At 44.5% G+C, this 24,855-nt stretch overlaps 1 protein-coding gene across 1 annotated transcript in view; it reads right to left on the reverse strand.

The window, feature by feature from the left end:
• Positions 1-23,085, reverse strand: part of snrkb (SNF related kinase b) — a 129,978-nt gene extending 106,893 nt beyond the window's left edge. Inside the window, exons 1-2 of the mRNA XM_072279428.1 lie at positions 23,000-23,085; positions 21,784-22,445 (exon numbers count right to left, since the gene is read on the reverse strand). Coding sequence (XP_072135529.1) covers positions 21,784-22,372 — 589 coding nt within the window. The 5' untranslated portion in view covers positions 22,373-22,445; positions 23,000-23,085. The remainder of the gene's footprint in view (positions 1-21,783; positions 22,446-22,999) is intronic.
• Between the last annotated feature and the right edge of the window lie 1,770 nt (positions 23,086-24,855).

Here is a 24,855-nt window from a genome sequence, read left to right on the forward strand (position 1 = left end):
TGAAAAGTGGAGAGAGAATCAGGACAAGACGTAAAGCATTTCATTCCTGCAAGAAGTAGACACCAGAAGCTGATCCGATGGACACTGATGAAGAAACATTTTGTTAATTGAGCCAAAATTGGCAACCTTCCCAGGTCAAGAAGTGGATACAATGCCAACAAGACCACCAAAGAAAACATTCTTTGAGAAGTTCATTGAAAACCTGCACTAGGTTAATGAAATGAGAGCACCTGTTTGCTCCCACATCCCAAACCTGTGTGATCTGATGGGATAAGCAGCCTCTGGAGGTTGCAGACGGCGAGTAGAATCTACAGTGATCGAGAGGAACGCACAGAGAATAAAACTGCAAATGCTGATGAATGGATGGCATCGACTCATTGGGCCAAGAGGCCTGCCTGCTCCTGTGCTGCATTACTGTACGACTCTTTGCAAACAGAGGAAAGCAGGGTAGTCAGTGTAAATAAGTGATTTATACGTATGACATAGGAAATAAACAAGATGCACATTTTAACAGTTCCCAGTGAATTCTGTCACAACACTCTGAAAATAAGAACCCAAACAAATATTCTACTTGCCAAGTGAGTTATAGCATTCAATTAGCCAAGTGGATCAATGCTCAACTGAAGAGTATACAGCAGCTTTTTCTTAAATCCCAATAACAACTCAACAGTTGAAGGCTTAAGGCTAAATCCCAAGCCAAAACTGAGTAACTTTGTTCTCCGTTTACCCCTCTCACCTAATTAATTCAGCGCTTCAGTCGAGATGCTAATGGTGTGTTCTAAATGCAATGAGTCTTCCAACTGCATCTCCAGGGCACGCAAAGCCCAGGTTTCCTGAACGCAGCGGAGAGCTGCAAAGCAAAGAGAAAGAGGACCCAGAAAAAAGTGTGACCCCAGCTGCTCTGGTAAAGTTTTGGTCAAGTAGGGACAGTCAGAGTGAAAGTGGGCCTAGAAATAGAAACAAGGCCTGTGTGTGCACCTTGAGCCTAGTCCAACCTCATTTCGTATGTTCTACCAGAAACTGGTTTCTCAGACCGCCCAATAATGTAAAGGTAAACGTGCATTATTTAAATGGGACAGGGTTAGTGAATCAGAAAGCTGCTGATCTGCTGAATGCAAGAGGTGTTAGTTTATTCTTAAAGCAGACACCACTGGGGTTGCACAAGAAATATTATGTATGCATTACTTCCTCTGCATTTCCAAAATTGTTCTGCACAAAGGGGAAAACATTATGAGAATCCTGTTTACAAACACTAATAAATCCCCCCACCCCGTGTCCTTGATGATACTATTAAGATTCAATGGCTGGTCATAATATGAAGTTACCAACTGTGGCAGAGCAGAGAGAGTCACAAAGCTAATAGTGCAAAGCAAGAGGGAATATGACAAAAGCTGTAAAAAATCAAGATTGTTACCGTGACCACTATACAGCCACACGACATCGATGAAATGAAATGTTTAATTTGAATGGTTTTGGTACTTCACTTTTATTACAAAGGATGCCTCTCTCTGTTGCTAATTGGCCACTGTTAAAGCTTGAAGCCTGCTTACCTCCTTGCGTAAAATGGACAGGGATTAAACAAGTTTAAGAATCACCAACTGTGTCCTATTTAAATAATGCGTGCTCACCTTTACATTCTTGGCTGCTCTGAGAAACAAGTGGCGGTATCTCACAGGATTAAGAGGCAGGCACACTCAGACTTGTGTGAGTAAAGACTACTGGCTCAAGGCGCACGCTCACTCCATCCAGCCCCTGTTGCTGAGGGACTGCTACACTGGCTGAGCTGCAGGTAGCACGTTGAACTGAAGTTCCATCCTGCCTTCTCGAGATGATGTCAAAGTCCCCACACCATTTCCAAAAGAATCACAGTATTTACTGTTCAACACATAGAATTCACAAGCCCCCACAAAATAATGATCAGATCATTACTGACGGTGGAAATATTAATAGTTACTGGAACACCTGAACAGCAAATGGTTCTTTTATCGAAAGGAGAAAAAAAATGCAAAGTGGTGCGTAATAAGTCAGGGCAAGGAAATACCCGGCAGGTAAGGCAGCATCTGTGGAGGGAGAACTATGGGCTCAACAGGTGCTCTATAAATATTTATATTTCACAAAATGCTGGAGGAGCTCAGCAGGCCAGGCAGCATCTAGGAAAAGAGTACAGTCGATGTTTTGTGTCTGTTGCTCGGATTTCCTGCACCTGCAGATATTCTGTTCTTTGAGAATATTTATATTTCCCCTATTAGTGAAACAAATCATCTGATTGCTTTTTATTGTTGGTATTTGTGAACTTGAAGTGCAAACTGTGTTTTCAAGATTATTATCTGCCACTTCATTGGCACTTTCCAATGTCCTGTGGCTGTGAGATAAAGGATTTCCTGTCTTCCCTTCGATCAACAAAGTGCCTTGCCTCCCAATGTTACCTATCCAGCTGTGACCGAAGCACCTTGCTGCTGTCAGTGGAGCAGTTCGGGGCTGCCAACCACACAAGGGTTAACCCCATTACCACCATTCAAAAGATGACGGAGGCAAGTTGGAGCAGGGAGAAGTATGACAGTTGTTACACACTCAGATGAGTCTATTAATAATACAGCTTGGGCGGGGTGGGGGGGGCTGAAAGCTCGGCCTTTTAGAAATAAATGCAATAGCAGATCAAAATTTCATGAAAAGGACACTTCACGCCATCTATTCCATCGCACTGAGCTGCAGCTGGACCATATCCCTCCAACCCCCTCCCTTGAAACTACGAATAAAAGATGTTATCTGGCCACTCAGATAGCCTTTCCTTGTGAAATCTTTATCTGAATGAGCACATGAATGGCTGGAAGACGTAATCAGTCAGAATTTTACAGTAAATGAAAATCTAAAACAAAACTGCAGATATCATAAATCTAAAATAATACCAACCCAGATCTCCTAAGTGTCACAACTGAATCCCATCTACCATTTCCATTGGTGGCTCATCCCACACTCAAACCCTCTAAGCGAAGAAGCTCCCCCTCAAATTCGCCTTAAATATTTCACCTTTCACCCTAAACCTATGACCTCCAGTTCTAACTTCACCCATTCAGAGAGGAAAAAGCTTACATTCACTTAACATACCTAAACCCCACATATGTATTTCAAGCCACATTATATAGCTGCAAAATTGGCAAAGAAACACCTAGTCAGGTACTGTACCAGCTTATTTTGTTTCGCTAGATAGGGGCTCTTGGGCATTATTTTGATACTTGCCTTTCAATCTGGTGGACAGGGTGCAGCTGAGCTGAACAAATGGTTAGACAAATTGCTTTTACGTTGATTGGAATTTGGCTACGGCACAACTGTACTTTGCTGCTGATTGCATTCAAGGGCAAAAGCCTGACTGGCAGGAGAATCATGATGCTGATCCCAACAGAGCGTTCACACTCCCCTCAGGGACAGGCTCCCACAGGGCCAAACTCCCACGCGTTCACACAGGCCAACCTGGAAGCAACCCATACTAATCGGTCAAGTGTGAATGCTGCCGAATCGTTTCTGCTTTGATTATGACAGAATGGATTAATGCAAGCGATTCATGCAAACCACTCCCAAATGAGACTAATGGAAATGACTTGGGTGCAAAGTGGAGGGTTAGCATGAAGTTGCTGCTGCAAGATAATGCCAGTTCTGTCTCTGCTCCGGGCTTGCCAAAACATTTCGACAAGGACCCAGTTCCAAGCACCCACAGAGTGACCCTGCAGTTTGTTAGTTAGGTGTCTCTCTGTCAGCTTTCTGTTGCTTTCCAAAACATATAGTGTACATAATAGACAGGGATGGAGTAAATTCAACACAGATGAGCTCATGGATAATGCATTATAAAACCACCAATTTTAGAGTCAATTTAAATGCATCTCAAACTAAAAACAAGGTCCCTATCCATGTGTCCAAGGATGTAATTTATATTACCTAATAATTGCTTGCCAGGAACACTCATAAAGTGCAACGCTGACCAAAATAGAAGCCTATTGTGGAGGTCGGCCCTAATCTGGCCTCATCAGTTATTTAGTAAAATGGTGGGTTGCAGGGTGACACATGGTCACCGCAGTTTGCATTGTTCAAACACTGTGCACACGCCAAGAAGCTATTCAGATTGCTCTGCACAAGGAGTGTCTACATTGACACTTTTGTCTTTAAGAGATACAGCACAGCAACAGGGCCTTCTATAGCCCCATAAAGACTCACCACCCAATTACACCCATTGATTAATTTACCAGTCTCGACTTGGTTGTAATGTAGGAGAACTGGGAGCACCTGGAGGAAACCCACACGGTCATGGGGAGAAAGCACAAACTTTTTTTTTTATACAGACAGGGACGGGAACTGAACCTGGCTCACTGGTGCTGGAATAGCGTTACACTTACCGCTACACTACTTTATACCGTCCCACACCAGACACGGCTTTACTTTGCCCCATCCCGGATACGCCGCTACACAGCAGCAGCACCACCCATAGCAGATACTTTGGTGTCTGTCCTGCTGCAATGGAAAGCACTTCCACTTTGAAAGTGAGGAGGATGTTGTGCTGTGGTCACATGCCAGAGTCTCGAGCACTCACGTCAGCGAAGTACTAAGTTGTTGGAGGTGCCCTGCCACTCCAATAGGCTACTCAGAATGAGGTCTCAAGTGGATGTGCTGGGCACCTCTGAAACTTGCAGAAAAGAGCAAGGGAGGTTTCACTAGTGTTCTGGTCTAAACCAGCCCTTCACACAGAACAGAAATTACATGTGTAATGCCCTGATTAAGATGTCACTGCAAAGCACTGACTGCTGATGCTGTGGGATACTTCATTTAATAGTTCTCTGTAGAAGCAGCGTGACCTGCCGGCAGTGTTTGGGTTATCGTTAAAGGTAAGGGGCTGTGATGTTCAGCTTAGGAATGTCGAGTCAGCCAATCAGGATGGTGGAATTGGGAGAAGGTTCTAGAGAAAGCTGGGCGGAGAGATTTTGTGATGGACACTAAAGGGGGTCGAGGCCTCTTCAGCGGGAGATGGAAAGAGAAGAAGATCGAGAGAACTGGCAGTAGGATTCAATCCAACCGGAATGCATGATTCAGTGGAGTCCAAGGTGTAAAGTTGGTGATTGGTGAATGGGAGTTGGCACCATGAGTAAAATGGACACACCAATCTTTGGAAGATTTGAGCTCCACCTTTGACTATTTTAATTATAATGGGCCATTTTATTGTTTCCTTTTTTCCTTTCTTCTTTAATCACTCTTTGATTAAGTGATATTATTAAGTATACCTTTCTTATAATTGTATGCAGTTTACAATCTGTTATTTCTGGGTGACTGGTAATTGCAAGTGGGCAGCATTTACACTTTACTGGCTCAGATTGGGGTGTGGGTGGTTGAAACATCCCAGCTCTCCTGGTCTTGTGGGACCCAAGTCATAAAGACCCTAGTGGCATGGAGTTTGAGAAAGGTGGTTTCCCCACTGCTTAGTCCATTGACTTGTCAGTGAGAGGCTGACCAGCCGTGTTTCTAGAGATGCCCGGTAAAAAGGGGTTTCAAATGAAGTAGACATTTATTTTATTGAGGGGTGTAAGCTGACTGCTACATTTGCAATGCAACAGCAACTACAAGACAGAAAACTATTTAAAGTATAAGGTGCTAGACACAAGGCCGGGAGCAGAATTAGGCCATTCCACCCAGAGTCTAATCCATCATTCCATCATGGCTGACTTATATTCCCTCTGAACTGCGGTCTCCTTCCTTCTCCCCATAACCTTTGACACCCTGACTAATCAACAACCTATCAACCTCTGCCTCAAATATTCCCAGTGACTCGGCCACCTCAGCTGGCCGTGACAATGAATTCCACAGATTCACCACCCTCAGGCTAAAGCTATTCCTCCTCATCCCTGTTCTGTAGTGTTTTATATTGTGTGCTGAGGCTGTGCTCGCCACTCCTAATACTCGCCCACTATAGGAAATGTACTCTCCATGTCCACTCTCTCCAGGCCTGTCAACATTTGATAGGTTTCAATCAGATTCCACCCCCCCCCCCCGATTCTTCTAAACTCTAGTCAGTACAGAGCCAGAACAATCAAACCGTTCTCATTCATTAATCCCTTCATTCCCAGGATCAATCTTGTTAACCCCATGTAATATTCAGAGTTCGTGAAAGACAAAATAAGAATACATCCTGTCAGCGCCTTCCTCTAAAACCCACGTAGCTGTGTCACTCTAAGACAACACTTTGCAGCAACATCTCACACTATGAAAAGTTGCCTGAGCTCACAGGTATCACTCCTGCACACATACGAAGCAATTCTGTTGATTCACAAGTAGGAGGAGACAAGCACGCAGCTTCAATCAATACTCGCGGCCTTGGCCTGACAAAGGAGCATTTACCAGACAATCAGCAGGGTGGAGCCACGGACCCGGGTGGCAGAGTTTACGGCCAAGTAACACTACAAAGAACCCTCTGTCCAAATCCGAGAAATGAGGCTGGCTGGTTCAGCCACTGCAGAGCGTCGTGTCAGGAACAGCTGCTGCAAGGATGGGAGGTACAATGGAAGTCGATGTCACTTGCAGATTGTTCTTTATGCAAGGAGAAGCTGGCACTGACACTCACTACAAATAGACCAAGTTTTACGGGACCCCCCACCTCCCACCCCCCACCACCTTGGTTCGAGAATGAGCAGGGTACTTTGAGACTAGTCTCAGAAGCCAAGGTTACCATGTAGAAACTGATTACGGTAGCATCCTTGTGGCTCCCTGTCTGGTTCTATCTTGACCTCTATTTGAGACGAGTCAGAAAGGATGATGGCAGTTCACCAAGCTACCTACAGTGTTCAGCTAGAATCAGTAAACCTCATTAGCTCTTCTAGCAGTTTAACTGGAAAGGGTCTCTGACAAACGCAGCCAATTGGAATAAGGTAGTTATTCACCTACAGCCCAGTGGCCCTCCCCATCACTGAGCACATCTACAGGAAGTGCTGCCACAACAAAAAAGAAGCAACTATCCTCAAAAACCCAAAGCAGCCAGGCCATGCTCTTCTCACTACTGTCATCAGGAAGGATGTACAGGAGCCACACCACCAGGTTCAGGAATAATTATTACCTTTCAACCATCTGCCTCCTGAACCAGTGTAGATAACTTCACTCAACTTAACTCTGAACTGATTCTACAACCAACAACCCAAGTTCTCAGTATTATTTTTTTTGTCTATTTGCTAAGATTGTCTTCTTTTGCACATTGGTTGATTCTATTGTATTTCTTTGTTCTGCTGTGAAAATGAATCTCAGGGTAGTATTTGGTGACGTACATGTACTTTGCTAATAAATTTACTGAGAACATCAATTCAATTACCAGCAATGACAGGAACAGTACAATTACTGTCAGGACCACGGGAGAGGAAATGCGCATGCAAGCAGAGTGGCTGACAACCAGAAATCCTTGCTGTGCCCTCAGGTCTCTGGCAGGACGTGAGCCTACCAGGCTCAGAGGCAAGAATGGTACTGAGCCAAGGCTGGCACTGTGAACTTGATGCAGGGCACCAACTGCAAATGACTGCTTCTGGGAATAGAAGGGAATGGCAGCTGAAGGGTGGGGCCCGGCGGGGAGGGAGAGTGTTGACAGTGAGAGGCAAGTGGGAACCATCACAGCACACATTACCCAGTACACAAAGCTCCCCACCAAAAGCAAGTTCTTCAATAATAAAACAGAGGTCAGTATGGCATTTAAAGTGTTAAGCTTCGAGGACAGCCTCAAAAAGACAGCATCTATCAGTAAGGGTTCCCACCTCCCAGGACATAGCTCTTCTCATTCCCAGCAACAGAGGTGTATGAAACATGAAGACACACTCAACATTTTAGGAATAGTTTCCTTCCCTCCTCTGAAGAGACAATGAACCCAAGAACCTCACCTTTTCTGCTTTCTTTTTTCCCCATTTAGGATACTGCATTTTATGTATTGCACTGTACTGCTGCTGCAGAACAACACATTTCACAACACATTTCAGTGATATTAAACTGGACTCTGATTCCAAAGCCTTGCTCTCATTGGGGCCAGGCTGCAAGGTTCATCCTGTCGGCCTTTCACAGACAACTACCCCCACGCCTAGATTGTGACCCAGTTCAAGAGGTGAGGAAATTTTAAAAAAACAGCGTTTGTTCCCATATGATGATTCAGATGCTATTCTCTGGGGGTAGATACGGTTTAAAAATTGACCCCAAAACGTTAATTGAATACAGAAACTGTCAGGTGTTGGCAGACTAGGTGCAATAGAAGCAAGGCCCAGATTGCCAAGTTTCAGCCTAAAGCAGCAGGACAGGACAGCTGCACAATATCTTATATCCATATGAACCTGCACAAGGCACCATGAGCTAAAGACAGCCCGTCAGACATCCCAGCTGCCGGTTGTCTGGGCGACAGCCAACAAGGACGAACTCTGAAGACTTTTCAGGGTGCTGTTGAGGAGATGCAGTACTTTAAGTAGCATGGTCTTCCGCCTGCCACATTGTCCATAACCTGCTTAACAGGAAGTGTCTGTAATCAGACGCACATCCTGTGGCAGTCTGGTATGGTATGCATACACATAGGAGCAAACCGAGGTCAGAGTTGCCGCAGGGTTTAAGGTTTTTGGACAACTGACGCCAGCGGAGCGACTGAGTTACACCAACAGTTGTGATGGCCGACTGGATCAAAGCTAATGATGCGCTCTATCAAGCTGACTCGCATTTTGCAGAGAACCGCACACTGCACCAGCTGTCTGGGTTAATTTAATTCTCCAGACCCCAACATGAGCTCAGTCTGATTTACACCAGACGCCACCCCTGGAGCAAAGAAGAGGATAAATATCAGAAACCTTTTTTTGGCAAATAATTGCCATTACACTTATTTAATCTCATTTTCGCTAGCTGATCAAAGCATCATGTATGGAGATCCACCATTTACTCCTAGTAAACTCTTAAGACAGAGCAGCTGGCTCATTGAAATTTCATCAATTTTGTATAAATAATTGGATTCCTGCAATACAGAAAAACAAAATTCCGTTGTACATTTCCACTTTGCAGGGGATTCGAAGAAAATAGTCCAATAATCCCAGTGGCACCACAAAGACCGCAAAACCAGAGAGGTACAAGTCCCGATCTGAGGGGGACACAGTAAGTAGGTGAGAGGATAAGGAGGTCCAAAAGGACCAATGATGCCAAAATGAGACAACATCCCTTCCTCACAAACACCTCAACAAGAGCCGATCCCTATCACTCCCACAGCCCAAGTATCAAAAACACTGCCGCAGGGAAAAAAATGTGAAAAATAGGCTTCCACTCTATGTTCAATTAACATTTAAAGTTGCAATGAGAGCTCTTGTTAAGTCTTTGCCTCCATCTGGACTTTCTTTGTGAAAACTAATATAAAGTTACAGCACAAGGAGTCAATAGAAACAACCAAAAGGGTGAAGTCCATCAGTAGACATTAACCGCTGTGTACTAACCACAGAAATGTCAACCTAATTAATCCCCGTCCACAAAGTTCGATTTAAGTACGAATACTGTAAAACCCAAAAGCACAGGACTAATGACTGGAAAAGTGCTGAGGGTAATAATAGAGTTTGATGAATCAAATGCAGTGATTAGAGAAACAAAGTTCGTTTTTTTTCGCTGGCAACCAGAGTTTGAAATAAAAACTTACTAATTAATAAATCCAAGCCACAATGAAGCAAAAACAAATATTGCATATACTGGGAATATGAAATAAAAATATTTACTGGAAATACTCAGCAGACAACCTATCTCTGTGGAGAGATAAATGGAGTTAAGGGTTCAGGCTGATCAGAATTGGCAGTGACAGCCACAATGAATGTTCATGCTTAATACAGATTACATCAGTCCTCCCCTTATCCTTACTTTAGGTTATAGAGCATTCTCAGTCAGCGAACAAGTTCCGTTTGTACAGATGTCCTTCAAGAGTTTTTGCCCAAAATCGGAAAATGCGCTCAGAAAACAAAACTCTCTTGATACGGTAATCATGCCTCCATAGTATTGTGTACTTTCGAAGCCATTCACTTCAAAAGGACAATGACAAGAGAAGAAGCTAGCTCTGCCATTTGTACTGTAGGAATGAACACTGAATACCTGGTGGGCCTTCGAATTTGTTAATATTTTGGGAGCCTGTTCGTGGTATTGGTGTCCATATGTCAGGGGTGTGTAATGCAGTGAAGGCCTGCATCAGACTAAAGCTTCTGTAACTACACTAGCTGAACACTTAATACTTCCAGATATATTGGAGAAGGTATTATCACAGATCAAAACTTGACATTTTTCCAGAAGCTGCTTTGCCCTTTGTCCATTTTGACACTGGTTACCACCTCTCCACAGAGCACAGTAGTAAACAGACCCATGGATCCGATGCAAACCCAAAGCTGTTGAAACAATTGCACCACCATGTCATGTGAAGCATACAATCCAACAACTGTGTGCCCCAAAAGGTCAATGCACAACACTCCCCATCACAAATTTAAAACCAGAATGGAAAAATGGAAAGCAGGATACTAGTGGAGGAAGAACAAACCATGTAGTACTTATTGCTGTACACTTGATATAATTTAACTGTACTTGGATGTTAGGGAGACACACATGACCCAGACATTACAAGATTATTGCTCAATACCAACAGTAGTCTTTATTGTTCTCTTTCAAATGCACATTTGTCCAAGCCTTATGGACTACAGTCAAAATTATGAAATGCTCAGCACATGTAATTGGAAACTCCTTGCCAAATTTGATGCCACTTCCAATCTGCTGCCACTAAACATATTTGCAGAATGTTTTAGAACATATTCATTGGAGCAGAATTAGGTCATTTGGCCCGTGGAGTTTGCTCCATCATTTCATCATGGCTGATTTATTATCCCTCTCGACCCCATTTTCATGCCTTCTCTCCATAAACCTTGACACCCTTACTAATCAGGAACCCATCAACCTCTACCTCACATATACCCAATGGTTTGACCTCCACAGCCATCTGTGACAATGAGCTCCACAGATTCACCACCCTCTGCCTAAAGAAATTCTTCATCTGTTCTTAAGGGACATCCTTGCATCCCGAAGCTGTGCCCTCTGGTCTTTAACACTCCCGCTATAGGGAGCATCCTCTCCACGTCCACTTTATCTAGGTCTTTCAAAATTTGATGCCTTCTCACAAAAAACCTCCTTTTGCAGAAGTCACAGACCAACTGCAAGTGACTGCTGTGAATGGCACTCAGGACACAATGCCTCTACTCTAGGACGATGTCAAATGATACTTGAATATTTACCCTATTGATTCCCACACTGTGTTGTCCATCATAATAATAGTGGCAGCAGTGCTAATTACCCCTCAGCTTCTCATCAACTGAAGAAGACAAGAAGATAAGAGCTCCCTAAAACCTCCCTGTACGTAATTGTGCTTTGGAGGCATAGAAAGAGTGACAGAAGGACTATTAGCTACAATAAAGTACCTATACTTTAAATAGATTCATAAAGCACGACAACATGCCCTTCCTAGCCCGTGCTAAACTATTATTCTGCCAAGTCCCATTGACCTGCACCTGGTCCATAGCCCTCCTTAACCTTCCTTCCCATCCATGAACTTAACCAACTTTCTCTTAAATGCCAAAATTGACTTGACATCCTGCTCTTCCTCTGGCAGTGTGTTTCACGTTCTCACCAGCCTCTCTGAGTGAACAGTTGCTCACACATTGATGAACACTAACAAATGGGCTCAGGTTCGACAGTACTCATTGAAAGAAAGCCAACTTGCTGCTTGTAACATCCAGATATTCTTGTTCTACATACTTAACCACCTAAGAACCACATTGTTAAATCGAACATGTCTGAAAGAGCAATAACCCGGCAAATAAATTAGACACGCCACACAATACGGCTTATCTTCAGAGTATTCATTGCTCTGACTCCTGTACTAAGATCGAGATCTGTAATGTCACAAGTCATTAATGACTCCACTGGAGTGGCTGATTATTTCTGACAAGTATAATGATGAATTATTGCACATAATTTGATACAAATAACAATGAATATTAACCTACCCGACAATCATGGTGTTCCTCACGCAACTTATTCTAAAGACAGAATGCCTTTCTCACCTTTCTGCACCAACAGAGGGAGATTAGTTTTTACTCTGTAGCAAAGCAGAAATGAATATTTCACCAAGTATCATAACTATGGAAATCCACCATGAACTACAGCAGAAATTGTTATAAACAAAGCAGAGTTAAGCACAGATAACATAGTAAGCCAGATAGAAACTTGTTTTAGTTCCTCTGATAGTTAAAAATAACATCTGTTGACTATTTAACTGTTTCTTTTGCTAAAGAATTGCACCAGGTGTCAACCACACCCAGTCAGCAGCTGAGCAAAAACCTCATCTTCTACAGTTTACAAGGCAAGGGAGTGAAATACCCAAAAACCCAAATTACCTCTGTTACTTAAACAAACATGGAGGGACTACAGTAAAGTTGCGAATACAAGTTTTTCTGCTGGTCACTTTCCTCTCAGCCAAGTCAAAATATAGTCACACGAAGGGGAAAAGCCCCTTCAGCCCAGAGTCTGTGCTGACCAGCAGCAGCCAATTGGACTAATATTCCACATATTCCCATTCTCACCACTCCTCCCCAGAGCCCACTTTTCGTCTACAGAGCAGGGACAATTTACTGGCACTACTCAATCAGCACACTTTGGATGGGCAAGGAACAGCAGCAACCGAGGGGAAAGCTCACGTGGTCACAGGGAGAACGTGCAAATTATTCTCCCCCCCCTCCCCGCACAGACAGCACTCGTGGTCAGGATCAGACCTGGATCACTGGGGCTGGGAGGCAGCAGTTTTCTTAGCTGTGCCACAGTGCTGCCCAATACTAGTGACGTTAATCTTCTTGCAAATGAAACTCAGTGATCAACCAGTACCCATAAATAGAAAGGACGAAGATAAATTTGTCTGCATGGTGCAATACTAATTGCAAAATTATATATATTTTTTAAATCAAATATCTGCTGACAATTTCCTAGTTTGTCTTAGTTCTCTCCCAGAAACATGGCTCATCACTCGCCTGCAGTAACTACAGCCCACACCCCCTCTAATGGATTGGAGAGGGTGGATTCAGGGAGCGGTTAGATTGAGCGTCGTGGGTGAGAGCAGATTTCCAGTTTAGCATCAAATGTGTTCTGCAGTGCAGACTCACACACACTAGAAAATAGTGAAATGATGCATAACGAAACTCTGCGGGGGGGGGGGGGTGGAGGGGGAAAGTAAAGCACCATACGGAGAACCAGCCCTAACAAGCAACCTGACTGAAATTGTATTATCTGAAAGGAAAAGTCACTGAGATCAACAAATAATTATGTTGTTTAAAAAAGCCCCACCTTTAACCTTTAGCAACCTTCTCAACAGAAAAAGTGAAGAGGTGGCAGGGGACTGGCCGCCCACTCCCAGACTGACGTGGGAGTTTTCTGACTGTTACAAACTGGTGGTATCTCCTGGGTACATGACCACTGGCAACTGGGTACTACCCCCAGAGGGGGGCCTGGTTGTCTGTAACAGCAAAATCCCCTTTGACTCTCCTTCTACGTTTGCTAGTGAACAGTGATCTGAGGCGGGACTGCTGGCTTATTTATCCCCTTAACAGCACAGGATATTGGGAGTCAATTATACCATCTCTTTTTCAACTTGTTCTAAATCAGCTAATTCGGCGGGTAACACAGGGAGCTACAATCATGCAGGTTAGTCAAAACGAAGTTTTAACCTGCCATGATGCAGGCCCCTTGTCCCTCTCAATTGGGTCTGGCCCAATGAAAGAGCGCAGAAGCCGCCGACAGCATTATCCCAGTCAGAAACAGCCTGCTAACTTTGCTCTCTAATCACAAGAGCTGCTTCAGTTAAACCAGAAGGCTTCAACCACAGTTCCCACGCCCTGCTCCCTTCCTGATTTTGCCCAACCCACTTTGGACAGCAACTCTTTTCCTTCCATCAACCTCAGCGGAAGGAAACCCAAGTGCGATTCATTCCCAAACCGTGGCACATAGTCTCCAGGGACCTGGTTTCAGAGTGGCAGCAACAGCCAGTGAACCAGCCCAGCATGGTAACCATCTACAAACTAACTGCATAAAAGGGATATCTTTTGTTCTGGGGTTTGCCCTGAATTTTCAGTTGATACAATCCATCCATTTCTTCCAGGTGGCTTATGGCAATATTTAAAGCTCCACACAAGCCAATTCCTACTGCACATGAAACAGGACGGATGCGGGCCTCATGGTCCTTAAAGACTGCTCCACTATTCATCAAGATAACAGCCAATTTTTTACCTCTGTACCATTCCCTTGCATTATCTCCCATACCCCTCCATTCCCTTCGTATTCAGAAATCCAGCATTCCTCTTTGAATGAATGCGATGACTAACATTGCCAGCGTGGAGAATGACCAACCTCAGTCAGGACATCTCTCATTGCCAACCCACCTCTGGTTCTATACCCCTCAGCTAGGGGCAGTATCCTACCTACCTAACCCATGTACAGCCTACCAAGACCTGCAAAAAAAAATTGGTAAATTTCAATGGGATCCTCTTATTTTCTAAACTTTACAAAATACAAGCCTTGTCCATTTGATCCTGCCTCTTATGGCAAATCTGCCATCCCTGGAACCAGCCTCGAGAACTTTTGCTATATGCTCTTCATAGCAGGTATATCCTTTTTGAGGTCAGGAGGCCAAACCTACGCACAATACTGCAGATCTGGTCTAGTCTTTCCACACATCAATCTGTGTCTTCCTCCCTTCTCTAGCTTCCCTTTAAATGGATCCATAATGTTCACGTCAACTGCTCTATGTGATAGCAAGTTGCATGTCCCACACTAACGGGCTGCAACAGTAATAACGCTTCTTTAAAAAAGTTTATTGGTTGCAAAGTGCGCTGTGACATGTGAAGTTTGTGAGATACAAACTTTGTGAAGTTTGTGCGCAGCCCTCCGGTGAAAAATGATATCGTATCTGTTAAATAGGGGCCGTGAACAATTCTGATTTGATGGAGAATCGATGTGAAAGCAGAGAGGAACATCTGGAGAAATCTCTGAAACGCCCGTTCGCTGCTGTTGTTACTGTGTGGTCAGGAATCTTTCAGAGGGTAGGCCTCAAAATCCCCGGTCTTGCCCGCTTTTGGCGACCGAGAAGGAGGTCGAATCGTTCGGACAGAGATGGCGCTCAGTACTCGGTGTTGGAGAGCTGATCAGAGCTCGAAGTTTTCGGATGACTCAGAGTTGGATTGTGGTTGGCATGGCAGGGAGAGTTTTTCCTCCTTCTCCCGTCTGCGTGAGATGTGGGACATTTGAGAGACTTTGAACTTTACTGTGCTCACAGACTTCTTCAAGTTATGGAATTGTTGCACGGTTGTAACTATATGTTATAATTATGTGGTTTTGTCAGTTTTTTTCAGTCTTGGTCTGTCCTGTGTTTTGTGATATCACACCAGAGGAAATAATGTATCATTTCTTAATGCATGCATCACTAAATGACACTAAAAGAGGACTACGTGTCTTCATAATCTAATCTAATCTAAAAAATGCAAATTACTCAGATTAAGGATTACAACATGGTCAGCCATTCAAATCTTGGGTGAGACAGACATTTGTGCTGACAACGAATCACATTTAAATGAGATGGGTTTGTAACCCATGGTGTCATTATTAAAGCATATGGCATGCATGGCATGAATAATATGCAACCACACTACAGGGACTGTACACGCTCTGGCCACCTAGACCACATTGAGTTCCTGGTTTATTTTTTGGGAAATGCCAGTCATTGGAATTTCAGAGGGACACATTCCATCTGAGGCAGCTCGATCGGCTCACAGTATCATCACAGTACAGCTGGCTGCAATAACAGGTCCTGGAGCACCAGGGTTAGCTGAACACAAATAAATTGGGATAACATTTGATGTTTACTTTCCCTACACAGTAAGTAAGTCACACTGCACGAGCTGTCAGCCAGGCACTACTGGAAGTGGAAGCAACCAAATCATTGGGAGGTGCAAGAGTGGGAGGCTGGGAGTTCATGCTGAGATTATTGTTGTCGAGGAATGGGAAAGGAAGGCAGAAGCCAAAGAGCCACTGGCCTCCCTGCGATGGTTTGGCTGAGATCAGGAAAGAACCAGAAAATCTGAGAAGTTGAAGCCAAACATTTAGAGTGATGCTATTCAGCATGCTGCATCCTTAAAGATCTGCTGAGGCTTCCTAAGGCACTGGTCAGAAGCATTGAGGACGGTTTTGGGCCCCTTATCGAAGACGGAATGTGCTAGCATGGGTGAAGGTCCGGAGGAGGTTCACGAGAATGATTCCTGGAATGAAAGGGTTAATGTTGAGGAGTGTTTGATGGCTCTGCACCTGTACTTGCTGGAGTTTAGAAGAATGAGGGAGAATCTGTTTTCACTTTGGCAGGAAAGAGTCTTTTTCTGTTGATCAGTGTCAAAAAATAAAGCCAAATTAAATCCACTGTGATTCAAGATTGTAAACAATAAAACATGAAGACTTCCAAGGGGTGGGGGAATACTTTTTATAGGCTCTGTACAAATGTATCAAGACAAATCAACAATCAAATACAGAAGATGGGAAATGGGCAAAATTTTAAAGCCATTGAAGATGATAACCCCTTGGAAAAGGAGACAATAATCTTCAGGGACTGTACAGTGCAATATGTGAGTGATGATAAATCTGATTCTGATCTGGGTCTCTATCCTGGACTGAAAGTAGGAAGGGGGCAGGGTGAGGGGAATCATGGATGGCAAGAAGGGAAGGGAGAGGGGATGGAGCAGAAGGACCAGAGACACTTTCTGTGATGACCAGTAAACTAATTGTTTGGAATCAAATTACCTTGCCTGGTGCCTCAGGGCTGGGTGTGTCTGCATCTGCACCAACCCCTGCCCCGGCACTCCTTCTCTGGCACCTGTCTCACACTCTTTCCGTGGCTTTCCACCCCACAATTCCCAATGCCCTTGGCTCCTGTCAGATGTACAAACTCACTCTCCACTCCACATCGACAAATGCAGTATTGTGCAAATATGTTAGGCACCCTAGATATATAGGTGCCTAAGACTTCTGTACAGTACTGTAGATGGTATATTTTGTCAAAATATCAGTGCGGACTGGTCGCACACTGTAAATTCTCTGGAATAATTTCAGATCACGTCCAAGTGATATGACTAGAATTTAAAAAAACAGCAATAATGGGTTTTCAGCTTTTTGACCAGGCCGACTGATAAATGTAAATATCCATCTGATGACTGATTTGTATGTTTAGTGCAGGACTACAGCGTTCCTGTGCCTCCAGTAAAAGACGATGATACAGGGAAGTAGTTCCAAGAAGTAACTACACTGCAAAATAAAGAGAAAAGCACAGAAGACTCCTTGCTTTTGTAAATCCGGCTCCACCACAAGCAATCCAACTTGTTTAGTAAACAAATATCACTCAATTTAAAATTTATACTGTGAAGCAGAACTCCTGAATTCTATCACCCCCTGCAAATAAAGGACAGGTTTGCTGAATAATATTGAGCTGGTCATCTTGCATAACAGGAACAGCCACTGTTCAAATTAGCAAAATGTCTCAATGCACTTGACAGGAGAATAATTAGACTTTAGACATGGCACCAAGCCAAGACGACAACACGAGGACAGGTGAGTGGAAGCACTGTCAAGGAGATGGCTATCAAGGGACATCTTAGAGCAGGGAGGGAACTCTGGAGCACTGAGTCCTGATTGCTGAAGACATGCCTACTGATACTGAGATGAGAGCAGGGCAAACATATAGGGCTTATCCTGAAGAAATGCAAATCTCAGTGGGAAAGATGAAGCCCTGGAGAAGTCTGATCATAAGTACAGGAACATTAGGTCTGAATAATTCAAAGGTTCATTAAATATCAAAGAATATATACAGAATACAACCTGAAATTCTTACTCTTCACAGACATCCACAAAACAAGAAACACCATAGAATATGATTGAGAGTGTGGTTCAATGAGCAGCGGGACGATGAACAACTGGGACTGGGTGAAAGTTTGGGTACAGGCAGCAGGGTTTTGGGTGTATGTACATGCCACTAATGCCAGGAGTTAAAAACTGGAGAGGGGAAAAAAAACACACCAACTTCCATGCACTGTGCAGCCACAGCAAGAAAATACACCACCACTTTTTCCCACATAGCCTCATGTTTTTTGGCAGGAAGCTTGATTAATTTATCTTTAGAAACACAGAAAACCTACGGCACAATACAGGCCCTTTGGCCCACAAAACTGTGCTGAATATGTCCTTACCTTAGAAATTACCAAGGGTTACCCATAGCCCTCTATTTTTCTAAGCTCCATGTACCTCTCCAGGAGTCTCTTAAAAGACCCTATCATATCTGCCTCCATCGCCATCACCGGCAGCCTATTCCACGCACTCACCACTCTGTGCATAAAAAATTTACCCCTGACATCTCCTCTGGACCTACTTCTAAGCACCGTAAAACTGTGCCCTCTCATGCTAGCCATTTCAGCTCTGAGAAAAAACCTCAGACTATCTACACGATCAATGCCTCTCATCATCTTATACACCTCTATCAGGTCACCTCTCATCCTCCATCGCTACAAGGAGAAAGGACCGAGTTCACTTAACCTATTCTCATAAGGCATGCTCCCCAATCCAGGCAACCTCCCTGTAGATATCCTCTGCACCCTTTCTATGGTTTCCACGTCCTTCCTGTAGTGAGGTGACCAGAACTGAGCACAGTATTCCAAGTGGGGTCTGACCAGGATCCTATATAGCTGCAACATTACCTCTCTGCTCTTGAACTCAATCCCACGATCGATGAAGGCCAATGCACCATATGCCTTCTTAACCACAGAGTCAACCTGTACAGCAGCTTTGAGTGTCCTATAGACTTGGACCCAAAGATCCCTCTGATCCTCCACACTGCCAAGAGTCTTACCATTAATGCTATGTTCTGCCATCATATTTGACCTACCAAAATGAACCACTTCACACTTATCTGGGTTAACTCCATCTGCCACTTCTCAGCCCAGTTTTGCATCCTATCAATGTCCCGCTGTAACTTCTGACAGCCCTCCACACTATCCACAACACTCCCAAACTTTGTGTCATCAGCAAATTTACGAACCCATCCTTCATTTCCTCATCCAGGTTATTTATAAGAATCACGAGAGAAAGGGGTCCCAGAACAGATCCCTGAAGCACACCACTGGTTACCAACCTCCATGCAGAGTGTGACCTGATGGGTCATATTCTTTATTTGGGCAGCTGGGATGATCTCTGATTGTGTAATATGGGCTCTATTAAACTCACCCATCATTTGCCCTGCCACAAAATTAGCCCAACAATAAATGCCCCAGAGAATGCAGCAGGTAACGTTCATACATTTTAATGCAATTGCTACTGACAGGATGCCAAAATACATGAGCTTTAAGCCTGATGACATACATATTTAAAGGTTAATGACCTGTTAATTTTATAAATATCTATATGTAAGCAGCGGTTTTTAAAAATCATGTGTAATAGTTTACTTTGCTGCTATTTTCTGGTACTAATGCAAACTGGGAACACAATAGGATCAAAGAGGAATTATGCTAGTCCTGATGACGACTGTAATACTTGTCCTGAATCCAGGCGTAGGAACTAAACATTCCTGTCTGACATCCTGCTTCTATTTAATTCCTGACCCGCAGTCAAGAAGCTTTATGCAGTTTTAAAGTTTCTAAATTGCTCATAACAATTTGGCAATGGATTTATATAAAATCTGTTTAAACTGACTGAACTTTCCCCAGAATAACTCAGCTGGCCACACGGGTTTAAACAGTCCATCCCACGAGAACACAGGGCCACGCACTGTTCAATGTTATTCTGTGTGAGATGTTCAAGCTGTAACAAGTAACAGCCTTCAGCAACGAGGAGCACTATTCCCAGCAATAGTTACTAAAAGGTCAGCCCCACATTTTTGAACAAAAGGGATCATGCAGGCGCTGGAAATCCAGATTAACACATGTAAAATACTGGAGGAACTCAGCAGGTCAGGCAGCATCTATGGAAAGAGATGATGTTTTGGGCTGAGACCCTTCACTGAGTCGACTCTATTCCTTTCCATTGATGAGGGGGTCTCAGTTCCAAACGATGACTCTTTATTCCTTTCTACAGATGCTGCTTGAACTGTTGAGTTCCTTCAGACTTCTGAATGAGTCTGAAATTAACACCAAATAGATCAGTGATACATGCAAGATAAATCCACAGCCTTTCTGCATGAATACTGCAAGACGGTGTTGAGGCAGGAGGAGCGTGGCCCCGCTTGACCACAATAAATGAACACACGACCTGGAACAAGCTGCCAGCGGAGGTGGTGGATGCGGGTTCGATTTGAACACGTAAGAGAAGTTTGGATAAGTGCATGGATGGGTATGAAGAGCTTGGCTCCAGGTGTAGGTTGATACAACTGGGCAGAATAATGGCTCAGCACAGACTAGATGGGCCAAAGGGCCTGTTGCTATGTTATACTGGTCTAGGACTCTACATAGATTGCACTGCTCCATCAAACGAAAGCTGAAAGACCAGAAACATGCAGGCGCAGGGATTACAATTAACACAAGTTGCTTCACTCTTGCTATGCAATAACTATGCTGATATTAAATAATGTATGTAAATGGCATTTTCAGAGTCCAAATGGGAGAAACTAAGTCAAGAGATTATCCCATTATGTAGAGCTGTGGTTTAACTAGTCCATTACTGTGAATAAATTAGGACACAGCACAAGGAAATTCACCCCACACTGCTCCTGTGTGTGCTAGTCAGCCTGATCAGCACCGGACTGTAATGAGAATTTTACGAGTCCATTGCCTACTTGGAGGGAAAGCTTCTCGGTGTGACACAGTGGAGTTCCGTCTCTGCTAAATTTCAGTAAGTGGGTGCTAGTACCAATCAATAGAAATCCCGAAGGTGTTTTACATTCGGGGACAGGCCAGGGTAAAAAGCAAACACTAAGCACGCACGATTCTCCTCACTCCTGCCCAAAGCAGAACGCGCACACGAAGCACAGATGTGTGCACAAGTATTTCACCGGGCTGGTTAATCTGGCGTGCTCGATGTAAACGGGGCAGATGTCCACTACACCGCAGCAGTTTGAAGGGGTGTTATACCGGTGGTAGGAATGACAGAACCCAAAATGACATTCGAGTCAACGTTGTGCGGAAGTGATGTCACCTGCAGGCTTTTCGGATGCCAGTAAAGGGTTGTAAACACCTTCCTATGATAATGATGTCCTTTTAAATAGGGCGGGTGGTGCTACATTTAATTATGAAAAACAAGTAATATCAAACGTGGATCAGAAGACACAGCATTTCTTTAGTTTCACCCCATGGTCAATAAGACGGAATCACCTTTAAATTTTAAACTGCACTGACAAGCCGTTAAATTCGGTTCACATAAAAAGATCTTCATTCACATTTTCAGATTCCAGCGCGTCCCATCTACCCGCCAAGAGTGAGGTTTAGGTATTGGTCGGGCCAATCAGGACTCGAACACAGTTCTTTCCGATGTGCCTGTCAATAAGCAGCTATTGATCGCCGTGCACGCCGGCCTCGCACACAGCCACTGGGGCAGCTCCCCTGCGCTCTGAACTAACTTCAACTTTAATTTTTGTTTGAAATTTCCCCCACAGTAAAGGGGCACTTTCTAGCCTAACAGAGTTGGTGGGGACGAGAAAGGGACTCGGGTCCGCGCCGTTTTACTCACCCACTGCAGGTGCATCATATTCGTCGCCGAGCAGGATCTCGGGCGCCGAGTAAGCCAGCGAGCCGCAGCTGGTAGTCAGCATCTTGCCGGGCTGGAAGCGATTGCTGAACCCGAAATCGGTCAGCTTGACCACCCCTTGCTCCTTGAAGAAGACCACATTCTCCGGCTTCAGATCGCGATGCACCACATGCAACTTGTGGCAGTAGGAGATGGCATGCACGATCTGGGCAAAGTAGATCTTGGCTTGCTCCTCCGACAGCCCGCTATCGTGGTTCATGATGTAGTCGAACATGTCCCCGCCGTCGCCCAGCTCAAGGATCAGATAGAGCTTAGTCTGCGTATCGATCACCTCGTACAGCCTCACCACGTTGGGGTGTTGGACCAACTTCATGCACCGCACCTCCTGTAAGAGATGGCCCGTGGCAGACTTGTCCAGTTTGGTCTTGTCGATTACTTTGACCGCAACTTTCTCCCCCGTGAAGACGTGCCGAGCTAATCTGACCACGGCGTAGTGACCCTTGCCCAGGGTCTTATCTAGATCGTACAGCCCGGCAATCTTCCCGTCGCAGCACTGTCTCGGCCCTGCCATGGTCTGTTGTCCGCTCTCCCACCGCGGAGGCAAGTAGCTGGAGGTGGCTTCAGCGGGCAGAGGACTCCGGGATCTGCCGGGGGGGAGAGAGAAACGGCGACTCAGTCACCCTGCCCCGTGACACACAATAGGAGAAATACGCGAGTCACGCAGACCTCGACTGCTAGCAGAAAATGCTGGAGATACTCAGGAGAGACCAGTTCATCGCCTGTCTCTCCCTCCACAGATGCTGCCTGACCCAATGAGTGTTTCCAGCATTTTCTACTTCCAAAACCCACAACAAGGGTAGTTTTAAACCCTCGAGCGCGCCACGTATCTTGAAACGACTTCCTCGCTTGCAGGTTTAAAATCCAAGCGTCCCCTCACTTCGCATCTTTTTATACCAACCCCGCCCCCTTGAACACAGAACCGCCGCCCCAACACCCCCAACTAAAATAACTTTATTAGTGAACGCATTTCAGAAATTGGAGCAGGGCTGTGGGTTTCATCTAATGCGCTGTTGGGCGACTGGAAGAGGCAACAGCAGAACTCGCCCATCTATTACAACTTTAAGCGGTTCTGGGGGTGCTAAAATAGCAATGGCTTGGAAAGACCATCCGTGCGCCTTAAAGTGAAGCCCCAACTTACCTGCAGTGCGGTGTTCGGGACCTGCGCCCGCGTAGTGCCTCTTCCCCCAGCAGCGAGTAGGCTGTGCCCGCTGACACATTCGTCAGGCTGTTACAAGGCGAACAGCTTCAACCCGACATCCTCCCAAGCCATGCCCGAATCACTGAAACTACACAACTCCCGCTCTCGCCCGGATCCGGATCAGTCTCCGCAGAGCTCGCTCTTTCCTCTCTGTACGGCTCCTCGCTCTTGCTGCTTTGCGGAAATCCGAGCTCACATCTGCGTCTCCCCATTGACGTCAATGATACTGACCACTAGCGTCGGAGCAGCTCGCTCGCAGCTCCGCCGAGCCCGGCAGAGAGCGAAGCGCTACTGCAAGGACACAGCGCTCGCTCGCTCCCTCCGTGCCGCACGCTGGGGTTCACCCACCGCCCGCTAACCTGCGGCGCATCTAGGCCGCTAGAAACACTATCCGGCGCCAACCACCTCTGGAGCAGCCTTGCAGTGCGCAGCTAATGCACGCCAGCCCAAACTCTGCGCTCGTGCAAAATCCAAGAGATCTCAAACCCAGACTTAATTCGATACCTGTCACAGGTGGGATGGGCCAAATGGCCACCTTGTCGTCTGTCAGAAATTCATACAGCACGGAAAGAGGCTCTTCAGCTCGAATGATTCATGTCGACCGAGATGCCCCTTCCCCATCCAAACTAGTCCCCTTTGCCCACGTTAAATTCCCCCAAACCTTTCCTATTTTCCTTTAATATTGTTAATGTACCTGTCTCAATCTCTTCCTCTAGCAGTTCATTCCACAAAAATATCAGATGATGCAATCCCCAGTTAATTACTACCCAGTCCCCAACCATCGAAACACTGGCAAAACTGTTAGCACAGAACTCAAACGGACACCACATGAATACTGAGTGAAAATAAAACTGTAATCACTGTTGTCCTGGAGTGCACAGCAACGTAGTAACTGAAATGCCCCCATGCACATAGCCTTTGTTGCCATGCAACTGGAACTTACTTTTACATAGTGTTAATATAATTTTACTTGAAACATTTTAGAGCTTCAACATATGTACGTTGTCAGTGTTTCAAGTTACAACACTTACAAATTGTAACAATAAACAGGCAGCTTAATTTGGATGTTCACTAATATGTAGATCTACATGCATGGAAATGAATAATTTGAAGAACCGTCAATCCTTGTTGACGTCACTGGAACATTTCAACCTTCTAGTATTAATGGCAAATGTAGATTCAGCCTTATGAATTCAATCAAATGTAAATCTAGAAACAGACTAGAAGTGAAATATTTGGATGATCTAATGAGGAATAAGACGTATCTTTCATCTGGATGCAAAATTAATCAGGGAAGTGTTTATAAACAATGGATTTGTAATAAAGACAGATGAGAAAAAGTTTACAAAACGTGAAAGATTTTCTTTGTTGTACTGTATTTCATTATACCCTTCAATTAGATAAAATCAAAATATGTGACATTTCAATCTTCATTCTAAATATTCATAGTATGCATGTTACAGAGAAGCATTTAAAGTGCCGCGCAGTTTTCAGACTGTGTAAAAGTTTCTTGCTCAGAGTAGTGGTTGGTCCGTGCAGCTGTGAAAAACTTATTGGGAACATTGACCGTAATTACTGAAAATCTAAAATAAAAAGAGAAAATGTTCAAACACTCATCACTCCAGGCAGCATCTGTAGAGAGATAAACACAGTTTATAGCAGTGTTAGCATTTCAAGATGCTGATCTTTCATTCTGACAGGACACCATCTCTGGCTTGAAACCTGATATTATAACTAAATTTAATAACTTTTCCTTCCACAGATGCTGCCTGGCCTTCTGAGCATTTCCACATAAA

The sequence above is a fragment of the Mobula birostris genome, chromosome 15, assembly GCF_030028105.1.
Source record: "Mobula birostris isolate sMobBir1 chromosome 15, sMobBir1.hap1, whole genome shotgun sequence".
Lineage (NCBI taxonomy): Eukaryota > Metazoa > Chordata > Chondrichthyes > Myliobatiformes > Myliobatidae > Mobula > Mobula birostris.